Source organism: Pelodiscus sinensis, chromosome 11 (assembly GCF_052426305.1).
Source record: "Pelodiscus sinensis isolate ZL-2025 chromosome 11, ASM5242630v1, whole genome shotgun sequence".
In the NCBI taxonomy this organism is placed as follows: Eukaryota; Metazoa; Chordata; order Testudines; family Trionychidae; genus Pelodiscus; species Pelodiscus sinensis.
Genome location: NC_143062.1, coordinates 1,989,366 through 2,017,328, shown reverse-complemented (window position 1 = coordinate 2,017,328; position 27,963 = coordinate 1,989,366). Strand labels below are relative to the sequence as shown.

At 43.1% G+C, this 27,963-nt stretch overlaps 1 protein-coding gene and 1 long non-coding RNA gene across 4 annotated transcripts in view; one reads left to right on the top strand and one right to left on the bottom strand.

Moving 5' to 3' along the window:
* LOC149523764 (uncharacterized) overlaps window positions 1–5,472 on the bottom strand; it is a 22,427-nt gene extending 16,955 nt beyond the window's left edge. Inside the window, exon 1 of the long non-coding RNA XR_016350401.1 lies at window positions 5,331–5,472. This is a non-coding gene — a long non-coding RNA (uncharacterized LOC149523764). The remainder of the gene's footprint in view (window positions 1–5,330) is intronic.
* FBXW12 (F-box and WD repeat domain containing 12) lies at window positions 5,343–27,963 on the top strand. 3 transcript variants are annotated; one of them, XM_075939679.2, is made up of 11 exons: window positions 5,350–5,474; window positions 6,883–7,044; window positions 9,453–9,490; window positions 11,509–11,672; window positions 12,878–12,999; window positions 19,816–20,025; window positions 21,382–21,546; window positions 25,112–25,319; window positions 26,254–26,435; window positions 26,520–26,647; window positions 27,540–27,963. In XM_075939679.2, the coding sequence occupies exons 4-11, from the start codon at window positions 11,564–11,566 to the stop codon at window positions 27,637–27,639; spliced, it is 1,224 nt and encodes a 407-aa protein (XP_075795794.2). In that variant the 5' UTR covers window positions 5,350–5,474; window positions 6,883–7,044; window positions 9,453–9,490; window positions 11,509–11,563; the 3' UTR covers window positions 27,640–27,963. The 3 variants fall into 3 exon arrangements, with proteins under 3 accessions (XP_075795793.2, XP_075795794.2, XP_089637133.1); XM_075939678.2 differs by lacking the exon at window positions 6,883–7,044 and having other exon boundaries at window positions 5,343–5,474; XM_089781007.1 differs by lacking the exons at window positions 5,350–5,474; window positions 6,883–7,044 and adding an exon at window positions 7,649–8,057.

The following is a 27,963-nucleotide window of genomic DNA, read 5'->3' as shown; positions in this document are numbered from 1 at the left end:
GCAAAAACATGCAGTGTAGACGTGTCCATTTTGTGCAAAAAACCCTTTTTGTGCAAGATCCTTATGTCTCTTGCACAAAAATGGATTGGAACAGATTATGCAAATGAAGCGTGACAAAATGCTAATCAGCGCTTCATTTGCATTGCCTCTTCTGACAAAACACATAGTGTAAACATAGCCTTGGTGTAGCGAAGTCTCCGGAAGCAACCAATATTTAAAATTTCATAAGCAGATTTAATTCACACAGTGATGAAAACACTGGAAGGCGCTAGTGTTTTGCCTACATTTGAGCTCCCACAAATGGCAGCATGGCTGAGAATATTTTGCTAAAGTTTCCCGTTTAGCAAGACCACAGTGACCTGGAGGGTTGTAAACAGAAAGCTTGATCCATCACTGTTAGAATCAATGGAAGTTTTGTCATTATCTTCTGTGGGAGCAGAGTCAGGACCATGACTTGTGTGCATGTGGCTAACCAGGGTTACCAATTAGCCATGCTGGTGGCCTGGCCTGGCACTCTTAATGTGCTTCTTTGTTTTTTAGAGAGTAGCCCATAAACAAATAGCGAGGTAATCAGTCTGGCTGCTGCTCCTTCCTTCTGGCGCTAGGTAGGAGGACATCTCTGGGAGCATTGTCTGATTTGTTGCTGCTCCTCCTATTCTGCGGGCATGCCCTCCGGACAGTCACCTGCTGAAGCACTATGGGGCTTGTGACATACTGTGTTGCTTTATGTGCTGTGTGTGGTTCCTACTGTCCTGGGCATGGCAACACTGTCTGAATGAAGGGGAATGACTCACTGCAGGAGGGCCCAGCATAGGAGATAACTCCTGCCCAGGAAGGGAGACAAAGGGTAGGTGGAGTTGACACCAGGCTGGGGACTAGGACCTGGGGGATGAGTCAGTGTCAGCTGGGTTAGGATGAGAAAAGGGCCAAGGACCCCTTCTCCCTGAGAGGAATAATTCTGGCTGCTCTTGGTCCCTGTGTTAACATCAATCTTATGCTACACTGTATCCCTGTGTGAACCAACAAACCTTGTTCTGCTTGCTGGCTGAGTCACATCTGGCTGCGGATGGGGGTGCAGGACCCGGTGACTCCCCCACATTCCATGACAGGCCTACTGCCCAGATTTCCCCAGCCTGCACTTAGCTGCTTAACCAGCGTGGTAAATGTAGACATACATGTGATTGTGTGTTGGAGCAAAAATGCTTATGTGTGAACATGACTCAGCCACATTTGTTCTAGCCTGGTCAGATGAGCAGTAAACTAGTTATAAACCCACTGCTGTGTCTGTAGTGAACACGGCCCGTACGAGTCCAGTGTGGTGGACTTTCAAAGTGCTGATTGTTACTTTACAGCTTGGAGCTGGAAGAGAAAATGATGGTTTGGAGTTCACCTTATCAGAGACTGTCATGCACACTCAGGAATGCTGTAGCTCAATTGCCTTGCTTAAGCCAAAAGCTAAATAGTTTCAAAAGTTTATTTCCTGGCTTTCTGGCAACACTGTCTTTTTATTTATTTTCACTGTATGAGGGGTGGGCTAAAAATAGTTTTGGAAGCCGTTACTGTTGTACAGTGTGCAGCAATTACAAGCTTCAGTCCTATCCTATTTCAGTTGGGAATGAAAGGATGTCTCTTTGTCCAGATCACTTTTTATGCTTTTCTCTTTTTGTGCTAAAGTGTTTCTAGCAGTTCAGGAGAGTTGACAGTTCACGTTGTTACCTTGACAGGGCAGCTATCACAGTTAATCCACCCTCCAAGGTTTTTCCTCAGGATAATTATTGTTTTGGTGATTCATCTTGCAGTCCCTGCCCTTCCTTATTCGCACAAAATATCCTCCTCCCTGCAATATATCTGGGTCAGGCTCGTGCCATGCATGTGATTTCCTCTTGGGCACACAGACAAGAAAAGAGGGAGTAGGTTAAAGGTCAGACTTCCCCAGGTTGGCCTACCTAACTGCTGAACATAGGTCAGTCTGAGGGTTGCTAATAGGATAGTCTCAAATTGAGGAGTATTTGCAGGTCTGCAGTAGAGTTTCTGTGTGAGGAGGAGTTCACTTTTTTGTCTCGCTGGGAGGTAGGGGAAACTGCTTCTGTTGTTGTGCTGGAAAATTTCACTGATTCTGTCTTCAGTGGAAAACAGTTATCACCAGCACATCCTGGCATGTCATTTGCCTCATTTATTACTGTCTAACATTGGCTTAGTGCTTATGGTGCATTTCTAAGGTACTTAAAGAGGGCTGTGGTTCTTTAAGGAAACATAATTCACAGATGTGCCACACACACAAAAAAAAACCCACCCTGGAAGTTTCTGGCACAAAGTGAGTCAAATTTGATTCCATATGAAAAAATACACCCTGAATGGGGCTTAAACTCACTTTGGGTATGTCTACACTACCCCCCTAGTTCGAACTAGGGTGGTAATGTAGGCATACCGCACTTGCAAATGAAGCCCGGGATTTGAATTTCCCGGGCTTCATTTGCATAAGCTGGCCAGCGCCATTTTTAAATGCCGGCTCGTTCGAACCCCGTGGCGCGCGGGCTAGATAGTTTGAACTAGCAAGCCATTCCGCACTATCTGTACACCTCGTGGAACACAGGGACCAAGAGCAGCCAGAATTATTCCTCTCAGGGAGAAGGGGTCCTTAGCCCTTGTCTCATCCTAACCCATCTGACACTGATTCATCCCCCAGGTCCTAGTCCCCAGCCTGGTGTCAACTCCACCTACCCTTTGTCTCCCTTCCACGAGGTGTACAGATAGTTTGGAATGGCTTGCTAGTTCGAACTATCTAGTCCGTGCCGCGTGTAGCCGCGCTGCACGGGGTTCGAACAAGCCGGCATTTAAAAATGGCGCTGGCCGGCTTATGCAAATGAAGCCCAGGAAATTCAAATCCCGGGCTTCATTTGCAAGTGCGGTATGCCTACATTACCCCGCTAGTTCGAACTAGGAGGGTAGTGTAGACAGACCCTTTGAGAGTGCCCACTGGGCTTCCAGAGGGATTGCAAGTCGGAAGCCCTGGGTTTTGTTGCTGTCTCTGACTCACTCTCTCTCTATTCCATAGTGTAATGTGCTTTATCTTTGGATGGCAAGTTCTGCGTGTTGCCAAATACAACATACTGCTATATGGATGTTTCTTCATAGGATAAAGAGTCAGCAGAAACTTGGTGACTCAGACAAGGAAGAATTCTGCCGTGTGAGGGAAAGAACTCACTTGGGAAACAGACAGTTATTGTGCTCCAAGCTAGGGTGTGATTTTACAGTGCACCCACTTGCCCTGCAGTTACATGGGTGGGGCCTGCTACAGCACAGTAAGATTGGTGCGCTGTAGACTCACATGTTGCTTTGTAGTAACTTGCCACGCAGAACAGAAACTTGCCATGCAGACAAGTAAACATTATGAAAATAAGCCTTTTGAAAGTTTAAGTGATTAGTTTGCTGAAGTGATATCCCAAGGCAGAACTCTGAACTCCACTCATATAGCAAATGAGAAGAATTCGGGGAGCTTTGTTACCCTTTTCAATGCATCACATTACAAAATCCACCAGACTGTATGGAAAACAATGTATTTTTGCTCAAATAACAGGAAGCACAGAGTTAACAAAACTAACAAGCAAAGGCTTTGTATCATGAAAATCTAAGTTGTTTAAGCAACATTTATTGCAGTAATCAACCCTTCTGCTGAAAAGAGATAACCCCTGCAGTTTGCAGGAGAGAAAATAAACCACATAAATTAAGAGAACAGGTTTAGAGCCTGTGTTTTACCAAGTAAGTCTCAGCTGGACATTAAATTTAAACATTTTATTTGAGCTAGGTCCTTAGAGGTGAATCTGTTTTTGTTTGTTAAATGTACTCTTTGCAGGATGTGTAACTGGCACAATATGTATGACAGGTAGCTGGAGATATAGGGCTTCTCTTCTCCTCCTCACCATATGCTCAAGTCTCTGTAGTTTATTCTGGTCTTCGTGTACTTGTACACCAGTGTTTCTCAAAGTGTTCCGTGGGCCCACCGTGGGAAAGTCACTGCCTGTGCCACTTTGTTTACCTAGACGGTTCCTAACTATGGAACTTAGTAGCTTCCATTGGCTCCAGTTTGCCGTTTCCAGCCAAGAGGAGCCATGGGAAGTGGCATGGCCTGGGCCTGGCTTCCCACAGCTCCCCTTGGCTGAAAACAGTGAACCGGAGCCAATGGATGCCACAGGGCTCCATGACTACGAAGTGGCACAGGCCTGCTAGTGGCTTTCCCAAAGCAGGCCCACGGAACAAGCTAAGGCCTGGTCTACACTAGATCAGGCAGGTTGACTTAAGGTACACCATCCAGCTATGCAAAATGCATAGCTGGATCTGGATTACTTTAAGCGGAGCCGCTGCAGAGTCTACACTGCGGGCGGCTTCTCTTACTCTCGCAGATCGAGGAGTACCGGACCTCGGCTGGGCCTGCCATCAGCATTCAATTTGAGGGTCTACACTAGACCAACTAAATCAAATGCTAGTAGATGAGACAACATCAAGGTCAGGACCACTGATGGTCATGAATTGTGCCAGGGCAGCACTTTCAGGAAGTGGGTGAGCATGTCTTTACGTTTTTTGTCTTACGTCAACTCAGGTAACTGCATCTGGCTATGACTAGTCCCCCTGCTGTTTCAAGCGTTCACTTGCACTGCGTGCCCTAAGCGGAGGTGTGATGTAGGGTAGGATTACCATATTTGAACTTTCAAAAAAGAGGACACTTCTGATGTAATATATACAGGCGACCCCCGACTTGCGACGCGATTGGTTCCCAGGGAAGCGTTGCAAGTCAGAGGTGTTGTCATTCGAACTGTCATTGACAGGTGCCATGCGCTGTCATAAATGTGGGCAGAGGACGTAAGTGGGGGGGTTTCGGCACTTTAAAAAATAGTTGTAAGTGGGGGGGGGGTCGCAACTCGGGGATTTCCTGTAACACAATAATACAGGGTGAGTTGGTAGATAGGATACAGATAAACTACTTCTCAGAAGTGGCCTCTTTTTGAAAGCTCAGAGATGGTAACCCTAATACAGGGCACCTCTGCTGCCAGCGTCACCCCGAGGAGCTGCACCCCAGCACTGTGTCAGTCTTTGAAGTGCTACATTGTCCTGCATGTTGCTTCAGCTCCCCCAGACTAACCCGGCTCCATCCCTATCGCTATCCCCACACTGGGTGCTCGCTGGGGAATGGGAGCGAGGCGGGGCCTGGACACAGGCTGAGCGGGAGGAGGAAGGGCAGGAACGGGGCTCAGCTGGGAGCAGGGGACAGGCCCGGGGCAGCCGCGGGAGCCCTGCAGACGGGCGGGGCGAGCAGCGGGCTGCTGCCGACTCACGTGTCGCGCTCGCTCCGCCCCGGGGCGGCAGAGGCCGGAGCCGGGCTGGGGATGGGCGCCGAGCGGCTCACGCTGGACTGCCTGCTCCTCATCTTCTCCCACCTGGAGGCCCCGGATCTGCTCCGCGCCGCGCGCGTCAGCAAGGTACCGCGCCGGGCTCCGCTCCGCCCGGCCCTGCGCTGGGCCCTCGCCCCGGGCTGTGCCGGGCTGGGGAGCGAGGGGGCCTGGCCGCCCCGTGCCCCGGGTCCCGAGCCAAAGCGCCACTCCCGGCCCGGAGCCGCGCCAGCTGGCCGGGCTGTGACGTCGCAGCAGTGGAGCTGGCTAGGGGCCTGCCCCCGCGCCCCGCCCTCTGGCAGAGCATCCCCACCCCCTGCTCCAGGCCTTCTCTGCTCTGGGCTTTGCCTGCGGGCGGCGGGGAGAGGGGGCAGGGCGGAGTGATGGATACCGGGGGGGGGGGGGGCAGCAAAGGGGCATGTTCGCTTAACCTGCCTGAGCAAACATTGTCCCCACCGGGAAGCTCCAGCTCTCTGGCTCCCTCTCTCCACCCGTTTCTGCAGCGGGCAAGCACATCGGCCCCTGCCGAGCCCTGATGCCTGACCCCGCTGTGCGGGGATGAGGAGAGGAATAGTGAAGCGACCCGTCACCTGCTCCCACTGGTGAGCAGAGCGGGTAGCAAACTTGGGACTGGGTGTAGAGTCACTGAGCTGTACCCCAGTGGATCCGCCAGAGTGACAGAAAGCAGCTGGACACTTGACACAAAACTCTGCCCATCCCGTGTGACCCGTAGTGATGCTTTATCCCCCTTAACTGTAACTGCTCAGTCGGCCATACATCAATAGAGAGGAAATCATGCCTGTTGGTAAAGGACAGCATTGGGAGTCAGACAGTGGGGCCTGTTTGCTTTGCTCTGCAGAAAACTCCTGTGTAACTTGCAGTAAATTGCTTACCTGTGCCTTGAGTTTCCCATAAACACAGAACTCAGACTTTCCTACCTCAGGGGAGAGTAGTGAAGGTAAATTCATTAACACTTGTAAAGCACTTTGAGATCTCCAGTTGGAAGATGCTATAAAAATGCAAGTCCCGAGTAACATGATTATTGTAAAGCAGTGCTTCTTTTGCAAACCATTTCTATGAGCTGCTTTTATGCAGATGGCAGTTTGTTGGCAAATCACTGAAGCGGAGTTCAGGAGATTTTATATGAGCCAGTTCAGAGTATACGCATTGAGTGCAAGTTGTGAGCAAACGCATACTAGAGGAAACTGGGGGCAGACCAACACTGAAAAATACCAATTGATGTTTCAACTTCTCTGCTGTCAGGAATCCAGCTGCAGTGTGTAGTCCGTGCTGCTCTTTCCAAAGTAATGTATATCACTTGCCAAGCCAGGTATTCAGAGTGTTGTAGTGTATATGTTACTCTTAAGGGCATTTTGCGCCTAAACATTCTGCACACAATGTTTTAAAATTTGGAGGCATTTATTTGTCAAATAAATGTGGTGGGAGCACAGGCGACTAGCTGCACAGAGGTGGGAAATTGCTGTATCTCTTCTCCCAGGACACAGACTGAGCAAGGAGGCTGCATCCAACTCTGACAGCACAAGGATATTTGGGCCTGCCCCAAAAAACACTCCAGGATACTTCCATGCCAGGGGCAAACAGACTCAGCAAGACAGGATCCAAGCGTTGAGGGGTTTAATGTTGGGGGAAGGATCCACGTGTGAGTTAAGGATGCCGACATGCATGCAATTGGCTAACCTTGTAACCACTGAACATTTCAACGGTTACACAGGTACACGCGAGGTGGCAGCCAGCTTTTTGGGAGCTGGTGTGCAACAGGAGCTGGCTTTTAAGCCAGTTCCAAGTGTGCACTGTCTCCTACCTGCCATCCCACTCCCGGGGAGCCAGTTGCTGCCTGGGGCGGCAGTCAGTTCCCCAGGAGCCGGTGCATACCAGGATTCATTTTTTAAGCCAGCACCTGGCATGCACCAGTTCCCACATGCCAGTCTACTTCCAGGAATGGGCCACGAGCTTCGTGTAACCATTTGGGTAACCAATAAGCTCATACTGATCAGTTACCTGCTGAAACAGCTACATCCTAGTGTGGGTTGAAAGCGTTTGTGTGGAGTAATCAGCTTAGTGGGAGATCTGAGTGCACAGGGGCTTCTTGGGGTGGGGATTCTGGGTGCACTAGTAATGGAACGTAGCAAGGGCAAGGTAAAGGTGGTTGGGGCCTAGCAGGGGCTCTGGGTGTGGGGTGGGAGGAATAGAGCTTGGTGGAGAAGTGATGGGGAGTCCAGATACTGGGAGATTCGGGCTCAGCCAGGTGGGGATCTGAGTGGTCCAGGTACAGGGTGAGTGAGGCTCGGAAGGGGTGTTCTGAGTGGGGGGGCTAAGACTCAGCATAGGGTCTGGATGGATAGCTGAGGAACTCCTTATGAAGGGATCCTTCTTCCTATAGCTGAGGAGTGATGGATGCAGGAAATGAGAGATAGCGGAGATAGAAGTTTGCAGAGCTTCCTGCACCTGGGGTAGAAATCTAGGGGTAGAGTAGGTTTGACTCAACCTTGGATGCTCTGCAGGGAAAGAGGAAGTCCCACTCCTTCCCAGTCCCGTCCCCCCCGCTACCTCTCTGCCGTCTGTCCTAGGCACCCAAAACATATTTCTGGGGAGGGTCTCGTGACTGCTCTTGTGGTTTCCCTTTGCTTCACCATCAGAGTCATTTTTTGGCAGGTAAGCAAAGAAATCTGTGGGGAACATACATTCTGCACATGTGCAGAACTTTCCCAGGAATGGTGCTTGCTGATATGAGTAGCCAAGACTGCATTTGACCCATTCTGCCTATGCTGTACATCTGATGTATTGCATTGGCTCTTTCCTTTATATATTTGAGGTCTCTTAGAGGAACCCAACAGATACCTATGTTGAGATGTCACTCATCCTTTAACAATTCTGTTGCCATGTTTTAGGTTGGAAAAAGATCAAAACTTTGCTTTGGTAGGCCCCAGCATGTGGCATACTATTTAAAAAAATGCAGAAGGGTGGGAGGTTTGGTTGTTTGATTTTTTTCCCCAGTGGCGTGTGTTTATTATGGTCACTGTTGGTCCCATATTTATACAAGGGATGTAAAATCCTGTTTAATTGGTTAACTGCTTAAACGTGATATTTAACTGGTTAACTAATTAAAGGTGGTTGGTGGGGGAGGGAGGGCGGTGCTGCAGGCCACGGCCAGGCTCAAGGTGGTAGGCTAGGAGCTGCTCCAATCCCAACTGGTTAACCAGAACCAGTAAGCATCACCCATTAAAGATGACACTGGTTAACCTTCCACATCCTAATTTATACCCTTTGTTCCTCTGTTTTTATTCTTGTGTCATAGCTCCTCAGTCTGTTCTCTTCATCTGCAGGTGGCAGTAACCTATTTTAATGTTACAATATTAACCTGTTTTTCTGTTTTAGATCGCTTTTACTGTGCGTCTGGACTCAGCACCAAAGTACCTAGATGGTACAGGCTGGCTGTCTTTAAATAGTTATAGCTTTTGGTATGGAGAGAGAAATACAAATACAGATAAAGCATGCGTATATAAACACTGAAAGAAGCATCAAAGAGTAAAACACAATTTTGAATAGTTATCTAGCACACTTCCTATAACCACAGAATTCCTATAAAAATCAACGCAAAACTGAAAACAATCGATTTGGAAATTCCCCCTTACTATCTTGTGCTAAATATTCAAACTAGGCATGTGAATGGTTAACTGGTAAGCATCACCCTTACTGGGTGGTGCTTATCGGTTATGGATAACGAGCTGAAGCTGGAGCAGCCCCCCGCCCACTCTCATTTGATCAGTCAGCTGGTCAAACATAACATTGAAATGGCTAACCTGATGTTTAATTTGTTAACTGAACAGGATTTTTACATCCCTATTTCAAACAAAATGTAAACTTAAGAGTGGCAGTTAAAAGTAATGGGGATTGCAGGGCAGACCTAGAAAGATTTCCTGGTCCCTTTCCCCTCCAATGACTAATATTATCTTCTTTCTTCTGTCAGTGACAGTAATGCTGAACAGCATGAAACGCAGCTTCCTTTGTTCTAACACATCTTTTCTTTCTCTCTTCCCATTGTATTAGGCATGGAATGAAGCTGCAGATACAACTTCACTATGGAGGTGAGTGCCCCTTTCAGTGTCTCAAAGAGTCCAGTGTGTAGAAGAGTGGAGAAGCTGCAAGGTGATCTTTGGGGGAACTGTCTGGGGTTCTCTGCGCTGTGTCCCTCGTTGGCATTTTTTTATAGCCACCTGCCTGGTACTTTTGCTTTGCCCTTTATAGTAGCTCTTGGTTCCCATCAACTTTCTCAAAGGGGTGGTGGGACTTCATGGCTACCCAGTTCAAACAGACCAGTCCTGCGAGGTCCTGAACTTGGGTGCCCTCGCCCCCCGCTGTCTGTGATGGGGACTCTGAGAACCCAGCCTCTCTTGGAGTATACTCAGAATGAGAAACCTGGAAATAATTTTGATCCAGGAATTTTAACTGCATAAAATTGAAGTGCATACAATATGGTGGACAAAAGGTCCCAGGGTTGCTTGTAAGGCCTATGTATGTGTGTGTACTCACTCTCTTTTTCACCCAACATAGTGTTTTGAATCCAGTCCCTTTGGCTGATACGAAACTATAGCCACGTCACACAAATACCACCTTTTTTAATATCTTAGATTCTTGCCACTCTCTAGTAAGAGAAGCCCTCCAGAGCTCTGGGCACCCAGGATAATCTTTTAAAAATACAGTAATGAATAAGGCAGACCCATCCATTACCCCAGCAACAACACAGTTAAAAAATAATTTAATTGGTATCCTTGTAAGCATGGCTATGGCCTCATCTCACTGCTGTTTCACTTATAGATTTTTTTTTCCTTTTATGTGAAATACATTGATGGGGCAGGGTACAGAATAGGATGACCAAATAGTAAGTGTGAAAAATTGGGATGAATGGGGAATAATGGGCACCTATATAAGTAAAAGCCCCGAATATTGGTATTATCTCTTATATTATTACATTTCAAGGCTAGGTCAACCTAAGTTATGCAACTCCAACTACATGAATAATGTAGCTGGAGTTGACATTGCTTAAGTTAATTTATTGTGGTGTTTACACTGCACTGAGTAGATTGGAAAAATTCTCCCATCGACTTATCTTATGCCTCTTATTCCAATGGCGTACCAACAGGAGAGTGATCTGTGGTCATTTAGTGGGTCTTCACTAGTCCCATTAAATATACCCCCGGTGGATCGATTGTGGAAAAATAGACATATCACTGGTTTCTCTAATGGGGAAGCTTCTGCTGCCACCAAGTGGGCTGTATCTATTCAGTAGACAAATACAGACTTTTGTTCTGCAGGCTGGCACCTTTCATTAGCACATTTAATGTTTAAATAATTAACTCTGGCATTAGGAATGAACAGATCAGTCCAGGTTCTGGGAGAGTTTGCTACATCAGATTAGGACTGATGTGTGTGTTTACTATTACAGAGACATTGTCATTTTAGGTGATCATATTTTGAGCTCATAAACTTGTTTTCAGTTAAATTCTCCAAAGGTATCGCCAGCCTCTACACTTTCTTGTAGAGGCTGGCGATATCTTAGAAAAAAAACCCATTTTTGTTACATTTTTCCACAGATGCCTTTATGGGCGCTAGACATTGTGTTTGCTGGGCCTGATCTTCTACCTAATAAAGTCAGTGAAAAAACACACATTGACTCAAGGGCTACTGAATCACATCCACTCTGGGGATTGCTAGGTCTCTCACTGACTGTCCACACTGCAGTTTCACTGAGACAGCTCTAGAACGCATTCTCCAATGCACTATATGCAACTGGGCTTTACAAAAAAAAACCATTTTCAGAATGTTGCAGTGAGCAAAATGGTGGACCTATACAAGTTGATATTTTTACTCCCAATCCATGAGGGGGTGCCCTTATTTCCTGAAGGGTCTTTTGTGATTGAGGAGGAATTCACTTTCTCCAGTGCCGCATCTTAAATTCTCCAAATGTAGAACAATCTTACTTTTATCCAAGACAAATATTTGGCTGTACCTAGCTAGAGGCATCCACCAAATGTGAATAGTTAAGGAGTTGCAGAATGACCATCCCCACTTCTAACAAAAATAGTGTCACCTTTATGTTTTATAGAAGGCTGTGCCTAGGTCATTGGACTTTTTGCAATATTTCCAACCTGACGCCAGGGATGCAGACATGGAAAGAGTACTATCTCCATCGCTCCAAACTTGAGCATCATATGGCATCAGGCCGGCCATCAGCTGATTACACATGTCTGGCCATGAGGGGACATAAAGGTATGTGAGAATACAGTAAAAATAATGTATAACAAACTGGATCTAACCCCTCATGGGATCTAGGTGGACAAATGCTTTGTACACTAGCGATAAGAGACTTCAGCAGCCTTCAAAACTGTTGTTCTCAATTTGAACATGTGCTTTTTTTTTACATGCAAATCTCACAAATCCAAAATCAGGAATCTTTGTAGGTAGAAAACCATGAGAAAAATGTTCAGATTCGGTGAAGTGCCTTGGAAGACTAAGCTTATGGTATGATAGCATGGACACATTCTCCAGAAAAGAACAGGGCCCTTAACATTCTTAAATTACGAGCTTCATCCCATAATGTTTTGAAGAAAATGTTGTTCTCTTCAAAGATGGTGACATAAAACCAAATAATTACATTGGTTATTCCATGCTGGTTAAATAAATTCTCTCTTCGCTTATAATTAGGGCCACATTTTTAAAGGGAGCTAGGCATCTATCTTTAGACACCCATATACCTTTAAAAATCAGAACTCTATAGCCTATGAATTGCATGGCACCTTCACTGAAGTCCAAATTAAATAGTGTCCCCACATAAGAATTTAAGACAATATTCTGGATTCCACACACAAATAAAAATAGAATCTAATTTTTTATATGCCTTTCAATTTGCCTTCATAGCTTGAGTTAGTATGATTTACCCTTTAATGTCTTGCTATGTTCATACATCATATTGTTAAACTCTAGATGTGCAAGTTTTGGAATCCATCATATTTTCATTCAAACAGTAAGATTGTCAAAGCAAAGGGTTAACAGATTTAACTAAGGCAGTTTTTATCACTATATGAGTTATTTGCTGAAATGATGTTTAATCACCTCTTGTCTGCACAGGGGATAATTTATGTGATTTATTTTCTCTCATTTTTTAAAAAAAATGTACTAAACGTTTTGGATAACAGCATGTGCTACATTAGCGTGAGTCATCACACTCACAACAAATGGAACTTTATATCTATGTTGCTCTGAATATTAAGAAAAAACTGCTAGCTCATGTTTGAAAGTGCAGTATGATTATATGCTAGGAAGCAATCAGATCTCCCTGGATTTGTATCTCCATTTTTGCTTACTGCAATTCATCTCATATGTAATTCTTTGCCGAATAGAGGCCTTAGTGCTCTTGGGGGGCATGAAATCACAGGATGGTCATACCCATATTTTGCTGTATTTTATTATTGTAGGTAAAATAGTTGCTATGGCTTATCTCTCCAACAACGAGCACGTGTTTGGTGCTGGAAAGCTGAGGTCTGTGGTATGCACTGCATCCACTGATGGCACTATCCGAGCATGGCAAGTCCAAGAGGTGAGATGCACACTCTTTACAAGTCCAGTGTCCCATCAAGAATAGTTGTACTGTTATTTTAAAAACAATTATGTCACCTACACCTCTTACACAATATGTTACACAACCACTCGTAATCTTCAGAAGATAATATTTAAAATGCAGGTCAAATATTATCCATGCTTTTCAATTCATACTGAGTGAACTGTTCCATATCTATATAGATGCCATAAGATTGCTAGTATGTAAATAAGGAAGGGGGAACGTGGATAACCCAGATTTTGTTCCTAGTGTCATCTGTCTAAAATTCTGCGGGGGGCAATTGTTGCTTTTTTTATGTATAGAAAACTCATTAGCTTCAGTTTTTGGACCAGACCTAGATCTTTAATCTCTTTCCCAAGAGATCCAACTTCATTGTTCCTTATGATTTACATAGTGGAAAAAAAAATCATTACTTTTTGCTCATATTACTCACATGAATTTAGTTTCCTTGGCAAGAGTTTATTCAGCTTGACTTTTAGCAAGTCTCACTTTATTCCTCCACTTTTCTAACTGCTACAATGCAGCGTTGTTTGCTGGCCAGCCCTTTTTTCCATTCCATGCAATCTCTCTGCTTCTTCATATCAAACTTTTTGAGGTTGATATTTATTTAGGTGGGTCTAGAGCCTTTCCCTACGGCTACGTCTACACTGGCATGATTTTCCGAAAATGCTTTTAACGGAAAAATTTTCCGTTAAAAGCATTTTCAGAAAAGCGCGTCTAGATTGGCAGGATGCTTTTCTGCAAAAGCACTTTTTGCGGAAAAGCGTCCGTGGCCAATCTAGACGCAGTTTTCCACAAAAAAGCCCCGATCACCATTTTCGCGATCAGGACTTTTTGCGGAAAACAAATCTCTGCTGTCTACACTGGTCCTTTTGCACAAAAGTTTTTTGGAAAAAGACTTTTGCCCGAACGGGAGCAGCATAGTATTTCCACAAAAGCACTGGCAATCTTACATGAGCTCGTCAGTGCTTTTGCGGAAATTCAAGCGGCCATTGTAGACAGCTGGCAAGTTTTTCCGCAAAAGCAGATGATTTTGCGGAAGAACTTGCCAGTCTCGACACAGCCTACAAGTTTTTTTTTTTTTATTTCAAATAGTGTTTGTATAGTTAAATATGGAAAAGAATTGGATTTAAGTCCTTGAACTCTTTACTACAACTGGCTTTAATTCCCTTATAGTCCCAAAGTCTGCCCTTTGGAAATAAAAAATACAGAGCTAACATTGTGGTTTGGATTATCCCTTGTTTAATTTAAACTGAATGAATTCACGATCACTCAATCTAAGGGTATTTCCTATGACATATTCTCCTGTGATGTCTCTACTTACTGAAAGTAAGTCCAAAACTGCATCATCTCTTGTTGGTTCAGTGACAATTTGATAAAGAAAACTGTCATCTATTACATCCAGGAATAACTGGGCCCAACAGTAGTAACAGCATTTATTTTACAATTTATATCCAGGAAATTTAAAGTTTCCCACAATTCCCAAAAGTATTGCTATCTAATAATATGGTGGTGATTACTGTCCACAACAGAATCTGATTCTGGGGGTCTATAGCATACTCCTAATACTATCCCAGCAGAACCTCTTTCACAACCCTTCCCCAAAATGATTTTAACCCAAACAGATTTTGTCCATACTATCACTTCTTTAAGTTTACTGCTTTGTTGATGTACAATGCTACTCCACCCTTTTACCCATTTCTCTCTTAAACAGCATGCAACCTTCACTTCCTGTATTCCAGTCTTGAGTTCTATTCTACCATGTTTCTATATTCCCTGTAATAGCACCAATAGCACCAGATCCTCCATTCTATTGACCAAACCCCTTGCATTTGTGAACATGCATTTCAGTTATTTCCCTCAGACCTTACCTGGTTTTCTAGCTTGTGATGTTCCCTTATACCTTACTGTATCTTCCTTTAGCTGATTTTCCTGCTCCATGTCTGGCTTCAATATACTGGAGACTTCAAGAGTCTCTCTCAACCCCATCTCCTAGTTTAAAGCCCTTTTTAGCAATAGTACCAGTGTTGATCACAATAGATTAATACCCCAACTACTCACGTGGAGTCTATCAGTTGAGAAGAAACTTCTTTCTGTAACTGCCTCCCAAAGGTCAATCATCCCAAACCTTCCTATAGCATCAACCCTTGAGCCGTCTTTTCATCTTCATTATTTTGTCTTGACCCTCCATCTCAAGGGACTGGAAGTATTCTGCTCAAAAATCACCTGAGCTAAATGAATACCTCAGTTTTTGGTTGCAATGATAGTGTGGCATATATACATGAAGGTGATCTGGCTGATGGACATGTGTTTCTAGAAATGGAAATTACCACCTCTGAGGTGGAAGAAAAACTTTAAGAGCTTAATGCACTCTAATCAGGGGAACAGAACTTCCACTGCAGACCACTGAAAGAACTGGTACATGAGATTGCTAATCCAGTGGCAAAGGTTTTTAATAAATCCAACTATTTGGGGATTAATACAAAAAACAGTCATAGCTGTATTTAATAAAGGAGGTAGTGGCAAATGACAGATCTTGTTAGTCTGGTCTCAGTACTGTTTAAAATTGTAGAACAAATTGTGAAAACATAGAGGTAAATGGTAAAGGAAATGGTGCAGTGTGGCATGGGTTTGCCAAAGGTAGATTGTGTCATGCTGACCTGATTTCCTCCTCTGGGAAAATAACTGGGATTTTTTAGATATGGGAAGTGTGGTAGATCTAGTATACTTGAACTTCAGTAAAGGATTTGACACTATACTATATGTTTGTTGGTAAACTGGGATAGGGATCAGTATGAGCATTGTAAAATAAACAAGGAATTGGCTAAATGGAAAAGGCTACAAGTTGTGCTGAAAATTGGAGGGAGGTTACTGGTGGAGTTCTCCAAGGCTCAGTCTTGGAACCAATCTTACTTAATTTTTTTAATTAATGAGTTTGGCACAAAAAATTGGAGTGTGCTAAAGAAATTTGCTGATGATAAGTTTGGAGGCATCATCAATACACAGAGGAGGATCGGAACATTACACAGAAAAATCTGGATGACCCTGAGATTAAATTCAATAGTACAGAGTGAAAGGGCATGCTTCTAGGGGCTAATAAGAATACAAGCTAGGGGTTCATCAGTTGGAAATGACAGAGGAGAGAGACTTGAGTGTATGGATCAGTCACAGGATGACCGAGTCTTCAATTTAATGCCATTGTGAAAAAGGCAAATGTGATCATAGTATGTATTAGGAGAGGCATTTCCAGTAGAGACAGAGAAATAATGCCATTGTACAAGATATTAGTAATATCTTACTTGGAATACTGTATACAATTCTGGTCACCCAAAAGATTAATTCAAATTGAAACAGGTGCAGAGAAGAGTTATTAGAATGATCAGAGAAGGGAGGGTGTATTTTATGACGGGAGACTGGAAAAGCTAGGCTTATTTAGGCTAGAAAAAATCTGAGCAGGGAAATGATTGCTATCTATAAATACATGGGGAAATAAGTAAATATTAGGGAAGACAAAGAGCTATTTAAAGGACAGTATTGGCACATGAACAAATGAATGTAAACCATCCATGAACAAATTCAGGCTGAAATTGAGAACAGCTTTCCAATAGGAATTGTGGGAAAGAAGATTGGCTTTGACTTACGTTCCTAAAACTCATGACTCTCAGGATTTCAGCTAACCACCAGCTGGAAGGCTTTTTTCTTTCTTATTTGGAAGCATCAGAGATGGCCACAGGTGGAGATGGAACATTGAGGGTAGAAGAACATAAGAACAGCCATGCTGGGTCAGACCAAAGGTCCATCTAGCCCAGTATCCTGTCTGCCAACAGTGGCCTATACCAGATGCCCCAGAGGGAGAGATCACAATAGGTAATCCTAATGTGATCCCTCCTGTCACCCACCTCCAGAGAAACAGAGGGTAGGGATACCATTTTTACCTATCCTGGCTAATAGCCATTAATGGATCTAACCTCCATGAATTTTTCTAGCTCTTTTTTGAACCCTGCTAAAGTTCTAGCCTTCACCACATCCTCTGGCAAGGAGTTCCACAGGTTGGCTATGTGCTGAGTGAAGAAAAAAGTGAAGATGGACCAGAGCTGGTGCAACACAAACATACTCTCTTTCTCAAGTGCTTGGCTGGCTGGTTCTTGTTCATGGTCTAAATCCGTGGTCACCAACCTGTAGATCGCAATCTACCGGTAGATCTCGGAGGCTCTAAGAGTAGCTCTTGAGCCCTCTCTGAACTGCGCAGTACATTTACATTAGATTTCCTCATTTGAGGAGCAGCTACTCACCGAGCAACAGCACAGGTGAGTAGCTGTGAGGAACGGTGGGAATTTTTTTTTAAAGTAGCAGTATAAGGATTGGGGATAGCAAGTGATGAAGAGGTGGAGCAGAGAGTTGGCGGGGCTTCAAAGAAGGTGCGGGGTGGTAGAACTTGGCTTGGTCTGTCATTTAAAAAGTGATCTTGGGTGTAAAAAAGGTTGGAGACCACTTGTCTAAATGATCACCATGTGGGATTATAGGTGGGGTTTGAAAGGAATTTTCCCATCTGGTCAGACTGGCAGAAGTCATGGGGTTAGGTTTTTTTTTTGTTTTTTTTTGCCTTCCTCTGCAGCATGTGAATCACAGGCCAGGATTATTGGGGTACATATCACATCATCATTTCCCTGCCATTGGGGATGGGGAGCATAGGCACTGCTGCAGCTTCGGCCCTCCTGTGCCTGCAGCACAGATTTAGATAACAAGCTAGTGATTCCTTCAGGTCTTTAACTCTCTTTCTGACTAGAGATTCAGGCTTATGGTCACTAATGTTCAATATTTAATTCAAATCACAGCACAAAAAACACGGTATATTATGAAATCAGACTTTTCTTCTTCCCTGGCTTCTCTCATCACATTTGAGAGGAGCAGAGTGTGCAACCAAGTCATATCTCTAGTATTCTGTCCTATTACAAAGAAGGTTTTTCATGCATCAAAGCTCCACTGCCTTCATGTGGTCAATTAATTTGAATTAGATAAGCATTTCTAAGAGTGTAAACAATTTGGGTTTTTTTCTGGGTAGTGCGGGGGAGGTTACACACTGTTCAACATGATAGTCTTGCCCAAAGGTTAAAGTGAAATCTTGCAATGATTAAAGTATCATATTCATTGTTTTCTACGTTTTTAAAGATAAATCACTGAATATTGGGCTTTAGGCTGGCGCCCTTGAAACAGCTATTGGGGACTGTTACTTTTAGAGAAGCTAGACTTGTTACATTTTAAATTAGTATTGCATTTAATATTAAAAAATTCAAGGCCTGCATAGTATCACGTACAGTTAGAAAATAAAGCTTGAATGGAGCCAGTGTCATTTAATTGGCTAAACGTAATGCATTCAAGATCAGTTGAGAGCTGGGCCATTGTAAACATGTTTGGGGAAATGAGTGCAATAATACGACAGATTTTTAAGTTAACTAGTGCTAACTTAAGTAGTACAGGTTAAGTAACTTGGTAGTACAGGTTGAACCTCTCTAGTCTGGAAACATCCATGATCTGGAATTATTTTAGTTAGCTGGATGTCCACTTTTCATGGATGTGGCCAAGTTTCCCATGGTCCTATGCAGTTTGTTTATAGCCACCAGTCCTGGTTCTGAGTGTTCTGTGCTGTTATTTAGCTCTAATTTATCCCTAAATGTCTTCTAAGAGCCCAGTAAGCAGTGGAAGTGTTGGTAATGCTGCTAGATAACATTGATCTCCCATGGTCCAGAAAATTCTCTGGTTTGGAACCGGTCAGATCCCAAGGGTGCCACATTAGAGAGGTTCAACCTGTACAGACATACACACACACACGTCCCTACACCTTTGGCATGCATTTTTACACACCTAAGTATTACATGCCTATGAAATGATAAATCAATTGACAGTGACCCATAACATCAGTCCTCTAACATGCACACCCGTTTTCGACAACAGGATAGAATTTGACTCATGGAAGCAAGCAGGTGCAACTCCCCTTCATCAACTGAGCTGAACAGAATGATGCCAAGAGCAAACTGAGAAACTAGAATGAAAACTTACGATAGATGAATTATGACAGTGTGTTTGGTCTGAGTTTAATTCCTGAGATCACTTCAGAAACCACTATCCCCTTTGGCAGAGTGAAATGCTATTGGCAGTCCTTGCTCAGGACGTGAGTAACAAAAGTGTTGGTATTGTAGGTCCAGACTGAGATGAATTTGCATAGCAAGGTATCAAATGCTGCTTAGTCTGACTGTACTACAGATGGCTCTTAAAATATGCTTTAATTATCAATGCAAATCACTTTGTGATGGTGCCCTGAAGAATGCAGAGATAATGAAAGAGAATAGGAGAGAAGATTTAAAAACTATTTCAGATTCTTGCTACCAAGAAGGGGTGACGGAATGGAATTTTCCAGTCCTGTGGTCTGCAAAGTCATTGGGTGTGGATAGAACAAGTTTGATTTATGGTGCAAAGGAAACATCAGATTATTTAAAATGATGTCATCTTTGGAAAGAGTTTCTTGGCTGCATTTCAGGATTTTTTCAATTCAATGGAGTAAGCTGAGTCATTATTAGAATCCAGAGAGAGAAGAGAGTTCCAGCAAGGAGAAACTAATGGCTATCTTGTCAAAGGAAAACTATTTCAACACAAACACTGGAAAATACCAAGCAAAATGTTATTGAAATATGTAATATTTTCAAAAACAAGCAATAAGGGGGAAAGGATGCATTGATAGCGATTTAAATCCATTGCAGATGCCCATAAGCTGACCTCTAACTACAAATTTTTGTTCAGGGTATACAGATATGGTCAAGTCCCACCCAGGAAGTGCCATTTGTCAAAGTTATTACTGTCCCACAGTACAAATTGGCAATCAGCACAGACGCCCATGGAACCATCAAAGTCTGGGATGGAGAAACTGGGGAAGAACTTGCTGCTTTCTCCACATCGTCATCCTCCTGCAGTTTGGTCACCTTCTCAGTGAACAAGCAGCTCTTCCTAGCTGTAAGTACACCAAGGTGGCTTAAGTAATGAGAGCTCAGCCTACCCTCAGATATGTGCTTACTTAATATAATGAGGAATATACTTCTGGAGTGCATTTTAAGTACTGGGAGATAGGTACATGTTTATTGAAAGAGACTTCAGATGACATCTGGTTGAAGGGAGGCAATGGCAAAACTTGTTAACTTCAGTGAGGCCAGGATTTCATCCTGGAACAGCAGCCTGTAAAGAATTAATTATTCTGCGCTGGATGATCTAGGGTTTTATCCAGTCTCATTTCAAAAGTCTGCCAGGATAGAACTTTCACCACTCTACTGTATAGATGTGCCTCTTCCAAGGGCTTTCATTCTCAAAGCCCATTTATTTTATTAACTTAATTCTTCTTTTGTTGCATATAGCACAATCATGCTTCCTTGCATTTATACACTTTGGAGACTATTGTACTCCTTTCAGGTTGCTCCCCGCATTTTATTTAGTTATTTTGATCTTTCCTCCAGCTCCGTTTTTGGGCTCTCTTGAGTTTGTCTACATATTTTTGGAATAAAGTATCTAGAACATAGGAAATTGCCACATACTAAGTGTTATACAGATGTTTGTAATGAACATCTTTTGCCTTGCTATTACAATGGAACAAGTAAAAGCATGTGTGTTGTGGAAGAATGCAAGAGAAGGACAATAGATAGGAATACAAGAAGGCTTTATCCAGTCTTAATGGGGCTTGTTTGGGAAGTCTCTGTTTCAGTTCTCTGTGGTATTAGTGCTGCTAGCTGAGGGAATGAATACTGTGGATTCCAGTATTCCTCATCACTGCAGAGAACACGGCTAAGAGGACGGAATGTTCGTTATAGTATTCAAAATTACAGCATAGTGGCACTGAGCTACTGCTAAGCACTTAGCTAGTGGAGAATTAAATTCCCACTTCAGAGACTGGAATCTTAGATGTTGAATCATGAGGAAATTCTCTCCACAGCCTTTTGCTTCTGCGCCTCACACTACATATAGTGAGGTGGTTCTTCCTCCACAGGATCATGTTAATTTTGTATGCCAACTGCTGTAACAGCAACAGGAGAGCAGCTGTGCTGATCCCCAAAATGGACTTAAAAAAACCCCTCAGTTAATACAAATTTTCCTTTTCTTTTGAATGGATTACATAGGAGACTCTGTGCTATGAACATCTTGATGTGAGATGCACTTTAGCCTTCAGGGCTGGTGCTTGGTAAAATTCAACTCTTAGCTTCAATTCAGATGAGACAGATGCTGGTTGATGTCATCAGCACTAAGCCTTCAGAGTCATATTTTTTATAGAAGTTGGGATGCTGTAGCTGTGCTTCTATCTTATGCATCTTTTCTTTATTTTAGGCAGCCACCGCAGGAGGTGCTATCTATATATTAGAAGTTCCTAACCTAAATCAGGTTTCACATATTACAGCATTTCAAAACTCTAGCATTGATTTATTACTTTGTTCACCGGACAAGCAATGGCTAGTTGCTGGATCTACTGAGAATGCAGATACATCGCTAAAGGTACAACATGCCATTAAACGCTCAAATACAATTGGGAGCTGTATTTAAATATGCAGATGTTAACTATATACATTTTAATATAGTCTCTTGTGCCTTCCTCTTGATCTTATTGGCATAGATTCCTGACTGATGGACTCAGAAGTACAGTAAACTTCTGATAATCCAGCACCTTTAGGACCCAGGGGGTGCCGGATTATCAGATATGCTTGACTATCAGAAGGGGGGGCTATGAGGGGTCTGGCCCCAGACCCTTCATAGCCCCCCCTTCCGATTAGTCCGGCTCTTCCCCAGGCGTCCCTGATTCAGCCGCTGCTGGTCAGTTTCAGCAGCGGCTGAATCGGGGACGCCTGCAGCAGAGCAGCTGGAGTGCTGCTAGGTTCATCCGGTAGCGCCGACCCTTGGCACGGCGAGACCAACCCGGCAGCACCCCTGCTGCTCTGCCCCAGGTGTCCCCAAGTCAGCCGCTGCTGAAACTGATCAGTGGCTGACTCCAGGAAGCCGGAGACAGAGCTGTTCTGCCCCCGGCTTCCTGGATTCAGCCGCTGGTCAGTTTTAGCAGCGGCTGAATCCGGGAAACTGGGGGCAGAGCAGCTCCAATGGTCCGGCTGCCCAGAGCACTTCTGAGTTCCTGATGGTGCCGGACCATCGGAGTTTTACTGTATTAATATATAACAATCTGATATCAAAGAAGGAAAACATCTTCCTTGATAGAACATTTCCTAATTAACCTTAAAGAATTTGCCCTTCCTGGACAAAGTGCCTAATGTGTTTTATCCCATAAATCTTAGGGCATTACATGTAATTTATAATGTAGCTTTCTTTGTTGCAAAACACTCTGCTTCTAATGCAACTGGTTGAATTTGAATATCTAAACTATTGCATTTTATATTTTTGTGGTGCAAGTAGAGCAATCTGTGTAGCAGTTTTATATATCTGAAGCTAATAAATAATATGAAGATTCGAAAAATAAAAATAGAAAATTTGCTAGAAGCCTAAACGAACAACTTGCTCTTAGTGTTAGGCAGATGACACTCCTAGTGGTTACTGTCAAGGTCCTCATCTTTACAGAATGAGATACAACTGAATTTGCTTGCTAAGATAACGGCAAGGTTCACATAAACTCCAGCAAGACACTTTTTTCATCAGAATTCATCAATCTGTCAGAAAGGTTGTGATACATTTATTTTGGACACCTGCCTGGTAGGTTGCGCTAGGATGCCCAGGCTTTCAGAGTTCATGGCAGCTCATGTTATGTAGACTTCCCTGAATTCTGAACCCTGTATCTTCCAGGACGGTTGCTTCCCTCCATTGCTGAACTTCTGAGAGGTCGAGCTGACACAGGAGTTTGTGAATCAACACTCCCATCAGTTTGCTAGTTAGGCTACAGAGGGCCAAGGGCTGCCAGGGTGGTTGCAATGGAGCCAGGGGCCCTGGCAGACAATTCCTTTCAGTTTCACTGCTGCCCAGCACTGAATAGCAGCAGTGAAACTGACAAGGTGTTAAACTTGACCAGAGTCTGGTCAATCTCACATGGCTATTTAATGGTGGACAGCAGCGATACAATCATAGTACTTTTAGTAGCGGTTGCCAGGGGTAGCAGTGTTCTCATCCTCACTGCAGCTTACCAGAAGGATTCTAAGGAGCACATTTAATTTTGGAACCTCTAAGTTCTGTATTTCATTGTGGGATTACTGTTCTGTGAAAAATTGAGGTTTTGACATTCTTGTCCTAGTTCAGGATGAATTTTCCCAAAAATAGTCCCCTGCTGACCCCAGACTCCATGAGGGCGCTTCTGCTTTGAAATTCACAAGAACCCCCGCTGGGGACTCTTGTATATTTCAAAGCTGGCACGCTGCATGCAGCCTGGGGCCAGCAGGAGGTCCTGCTGACTCCGGGCTCCATGTGGATGCTTACCCTTTGAAAAGCACAAGAGCCCCCCAGGGCTTACCCATTTCAAAGGGTAAGCACCCACATGGAGCCCGGAGTCAGCAGGACTTCCTGCTAGCCCCGGGCTGCAGGCAAAGTTCCACATTCCTCCTTTGAAATGTAGAGCCCCCATTGGGCTATTGACTAGTTGAGTAGTCGATGGAAATTCCATCAACTACTCGACTAGTAAATTACTAGTTAGTTAACATCCTTAGTTGCAAGTACTTTGGAGGATAGGATCATAATTCAAAATGACCTGGACAAACTGGAGAAATGGTCTGCGGTAAATAGGATGAAGTTTAATAAGGACAAATGCAAAGTATTCCACTTAGGAAGGAACAATCCTTTTCACACATACAGAATGGGAAGCGACTGTCTAGGAAGGAGTATTGCAGAAAGCGATCTAGGGGTGATAGTGGACCACAAGCTAAATATGAGTCAACAGTGTGACACTTGCAAAAAAAAGCAAACCTGGTTCTGGGATACATTAACAAGAATGTTGTGAGCAAGACAGAAGTAGTCATCCTTCCGCTCTACTCTGTGCTGATTAGGCCTCAGCGTGAGTCCAGTTCTAGGCACCACATTTCAAGAAAGATGTGGAAAAATTGGAGGTCAAGAGAAGAGCAACAAAAATGGATTAACAGTCTAGAAAACTAGCTATAAGGGAAGGCTGAAGGAATTGGGCTTGTTTGGTTAGGAAAAAAAAGACTGAGAAGGGACATGATAGCAGTTTTCAGGTATCTAAAAGGTGTGTCAGGGAGGAGAGGGGAAAATTGTTCTCCTTTGCTTCTTATCCTGTCATCAGAGGCTATGGGTTTAATCTGCAGCCTGGGAGGTTCAGGTTGGACACAGAAAATTTTCCTAAATGTCAGGGTGGTTAAGCACTGGAATAAATTGCCTAGGGAGGTTGTAGAATCTCAGTCACTGGAGATATTTGAGCAGGTTGGATAGAAATCTGTCAGGGATGACTGAGACAGTGCTTAGTGCTGTTGTGAGGGTAGAGGACTGGACTTGATAACCTCTCAAGGTCCCTTCCAGTTCTAATATTCTAGGAGTTTGTGAATTCACCCTAGTTTCATATGTGCTTTGAGATATTCTCCTATATATTGAATAACATGCACAGCAACAAATTTTTAACCGCCCTTGACAGGTTAGATTCATTTTACAATGGATTCTGAAAGTTTATTAGAAATACCTCAGAATAATCAACCAAGCCACAAGTAATTTGGGATCTTTCTTCATGCAAAAAGTATCATTTTCAGCAGTGCTCTGTTGGCATCATTCTAGTTAAAACACCATACACCCCTTCTACATATTTTAGCATAAGATAAAAGGAAAGTTGACTGGAATAGCAGAGAATGCTGCCATTTTATATTCAGATATGCTGGCAGAACTGCGTAAGCAATCCTGCTCAGTCTGTGGCTCAGCTATACGAAGTCTTATCCCAGACTTTCACAAGCATCAAACCCTCACTTTTCAGTAAGACTGTGATGACTTTCAATAAAGCATTCAAAGGCAAACTTTAATAACTGACTTTCAAAAGTTTTTCTTAACTTTAATTGTGGAGAATTTTTTCTACTGTTTCCATAGGTGGCACTGTAATCTGAATAGTGTATTTTTTTTGTTTTCCCTACAACAGATATTTTATATAGATTGCTTGATTAATCCAACAGATGAACCACCCATATCTTGTTCTTTGCCTGTCAACAACTGTGCTGTAGTCTGCTGCTTACCAAAAGCACCAGCAAGAATAGCAGTAATGCACAAAGATGGCATGTCAGTTGAAATGAACATCACAGTGTTTGATCTAGCAGTCAAGAAGTCAAAATATAAAACGGAAGTTCTAGGTATGTTTTGATTACTATTCCCTTTAACACTGCATAGAAAAGATTTTTTTTTATTTGACTTGCACTTTTTTATAGTAATCATAGCAGTTTATTATATAGTTCAGGATACAAAACTCTTTCCAAAACATTTTATCTTGGAGCTGGAATTTTCTATCCCAAATATTTTTTTAAAAAATATGGATTAAAATACATCACTTATTATAGGAGAAAGGAAAAAAATTTGCTTTTGCCGCAGTTGTGCTTCAGGAACTGCTAGCTTCCTGTTGGCTTCTGGTTGCAGTTTGAGGGGTTTGATATTAATCCGCAAAGCTGTTCATAGCTTGTGTCCTTTCTGAAGCCATGTATTTCCCCTTCTACTCTCCAGCAGTCCAGTTCAGCTAGGGCACATAGACATGTAAGTATATAGGAATACTCAACTCTGGAAATGATCACTACCACTGCTGCAACAGAGCCAGCTGGTCATTGGGGTATAGTGGCAGGTTCCCCCCCAATTCGCAAGCAGTTACTTAGAAGAATGGAGGAAAATTTTTCTCCTGTAGTCCTTACTCAAAATGCAAAAAGGGTAAGAGGCTAAATAATTTAAAATATGCACATGGTCCTGGATGGGCAAAAGGCCATGTCCAAAGTCAAGGGAGCCTTATGGAGAACACACAGCCTGCAGCTCATGTAAAAATAAGGCTCTCAGTCAAACAGGAATGTAGCACTATCCTAAAGGGGGAAGAGAGCCATCATAAGATCTTGTTGGGAGGGGTGGCAGGATATTGACCGACAAATAGTGTAAATTATGGAAAAGAAGAGCGATGTCACGCTCACAGTAACCAGGCACCAGAGAAAAAGTCTTAAACTCTTCCTATACTGCAGATTTTAGTAGAAGTGGTTTTAGAGTTGGAAGAGTCTTTGAGTGTTTACAAATATTGTATTTTCTTTATTAAAGCTCAACAGATTGCAAGTTTCACATTACCAGGAGGAACCCGGACCACAGCAATTCTCATGGAAGGGCATGGAACAGAAACAATTCTTCTAGGATGTGGATCAGAATTGAAACTCTATTCTATCTTCGGGACTCAATTAGAAGTTTTCCAGGACCACAAGAATACAATCACTTCTATATGGGTGGTATGTCTCTCAAATGTTTAGCACTAATATTTTTTGCATTGTTTATTTCTACTCTAACTCCAAGGTTTTTTGTTTAATTGGAAGGATTCTTTTCGTGTTGTCACATCATCTATGGATCTCTCACTACGTGTGTACACCTGGAAAAAAGTAAACAAAATCTCTTCGCTGACAGGTCGCTATCACTTACTAGGGGGATCCCACAGATGGTCAAGGTAAGACAACTCACTTGGTAACTGGACCAAGTTAGCAACTTTATTTATATGATTAACTTGTTTTCACTTAAACATGTGAATAATTCAATATTCTGAAAACTGAGATATTGGCAATAGACAGGGGAATTGTCACTACTGCAGTCTCCTCTAAAGGGAAAAAAAAATCAAACTAGTAGTTTTTTCAGAAATGTGGAAGATATTAAGCTGCTTTTTGTATGTAAAATATTTTCTAATGATCATGTGGTTCTTGTATTTTGCATGGTATTTATTTCTATAGAGGTGGGGAACCTCAAGTCCAGAGGTTGAGGGCATATGCCAGCCTGGGGAAGCTGATGCTCCACTCCCTGCTCCAAGCACACACAATCTACTAGGCTAGTCCCTCCTAAGCACCCGTATGTAAGGGTAATGTGGAGAGCATCTCTCCTTTTCAGTTAGGGAGTACACCACGGAGTTTTCCTGCTTCTTGCTTAGGGCCTCTCAATGACTGATTTTTCTGTGGATCAGTGGCCCTCAACCCAAAAAAGATTCCCCACCCCTGCTACAAAATCAAGTTCTGTTTTAAAGTCAGAAAGTCATCACTATTTTTCAGTGGGTTAGGCCTCTGCTAATGCTGTTTGTGTTGTTATGTTCAATTGAGAAGCTGCAGGGCAGTAGAATTTAAACTGCAGGCACAAATATCGCAAGAGGCAGGCTCTCCTCCACCCCCACACTGAAAGTTTAGGATGGCTGTCTAGGCTGTGACAGGTATTTCTGCCCCAAGAGTAAAACATGGACTTAATGGATATGTCTACACTTTAAATTGTATAGTCCTAATTTAAAGGTGACAACTACAACTAGCTGCCTATTAAGACCTTCTGTTTAACTTGTTCTCTCTCAATTTTTTTCCACACAGGGGCTTTACAGAAGTGGCATGTGACAATATCAGCATTGTAGGTGTGGTGGCGGAAAGTGATGGAAAAAGTATTTTAAGAGCATATTCCTTTAACTTGTGAATACAGAAACATTTAATGATCCATCATTTTAGCTACATTTTGTGTGTTCCTTTGCAAAGCTTTACGCAATTAAGCATACGGCACTCTGTCATCATAAAACTTTTAAAGTAATGATAAACAGCAGGATATATGCGGTTTACTAGAGGTCCTAACCTGTATTTTAGCTCATCTAATAAAAATATTCCTTTAAAATACACTTAATTTCAGTAAGGCCACCACTATTAATATTGCTTTTAGAATGCTTTAAGTAACCCTCGGCTTTCTATTATGTAAGTTAAGTTGCTCTTATCCTCAATAAAGAGTCATACAACAGTTTAAAATTTA

Bases quoted from the DNA above. Each gene is read 5' to 3' on its own strand.
- FBXW12 (XM_089781007.1), top strand. From the start codon at position 7,896: ATGCTCTGCAGGGAAAGAGGAAGTCCCACTCCTTCCCAGTCCCGTCCC. The intron at 13,000-19,815 runs GTGAGATGCACA...ATTTTTGTTCAG, and splicing joins GAGCATGGCAAGTCCAAGAG to GGTATACAGATATGGTCAAG. The intron at 26,648-27,539 runs GTAAGACAACTC...TTTTCCACACAG, and splicing joins GGATCCCACAGATGGTCAAG to GGGCTTTACAGAAGTGGCAT.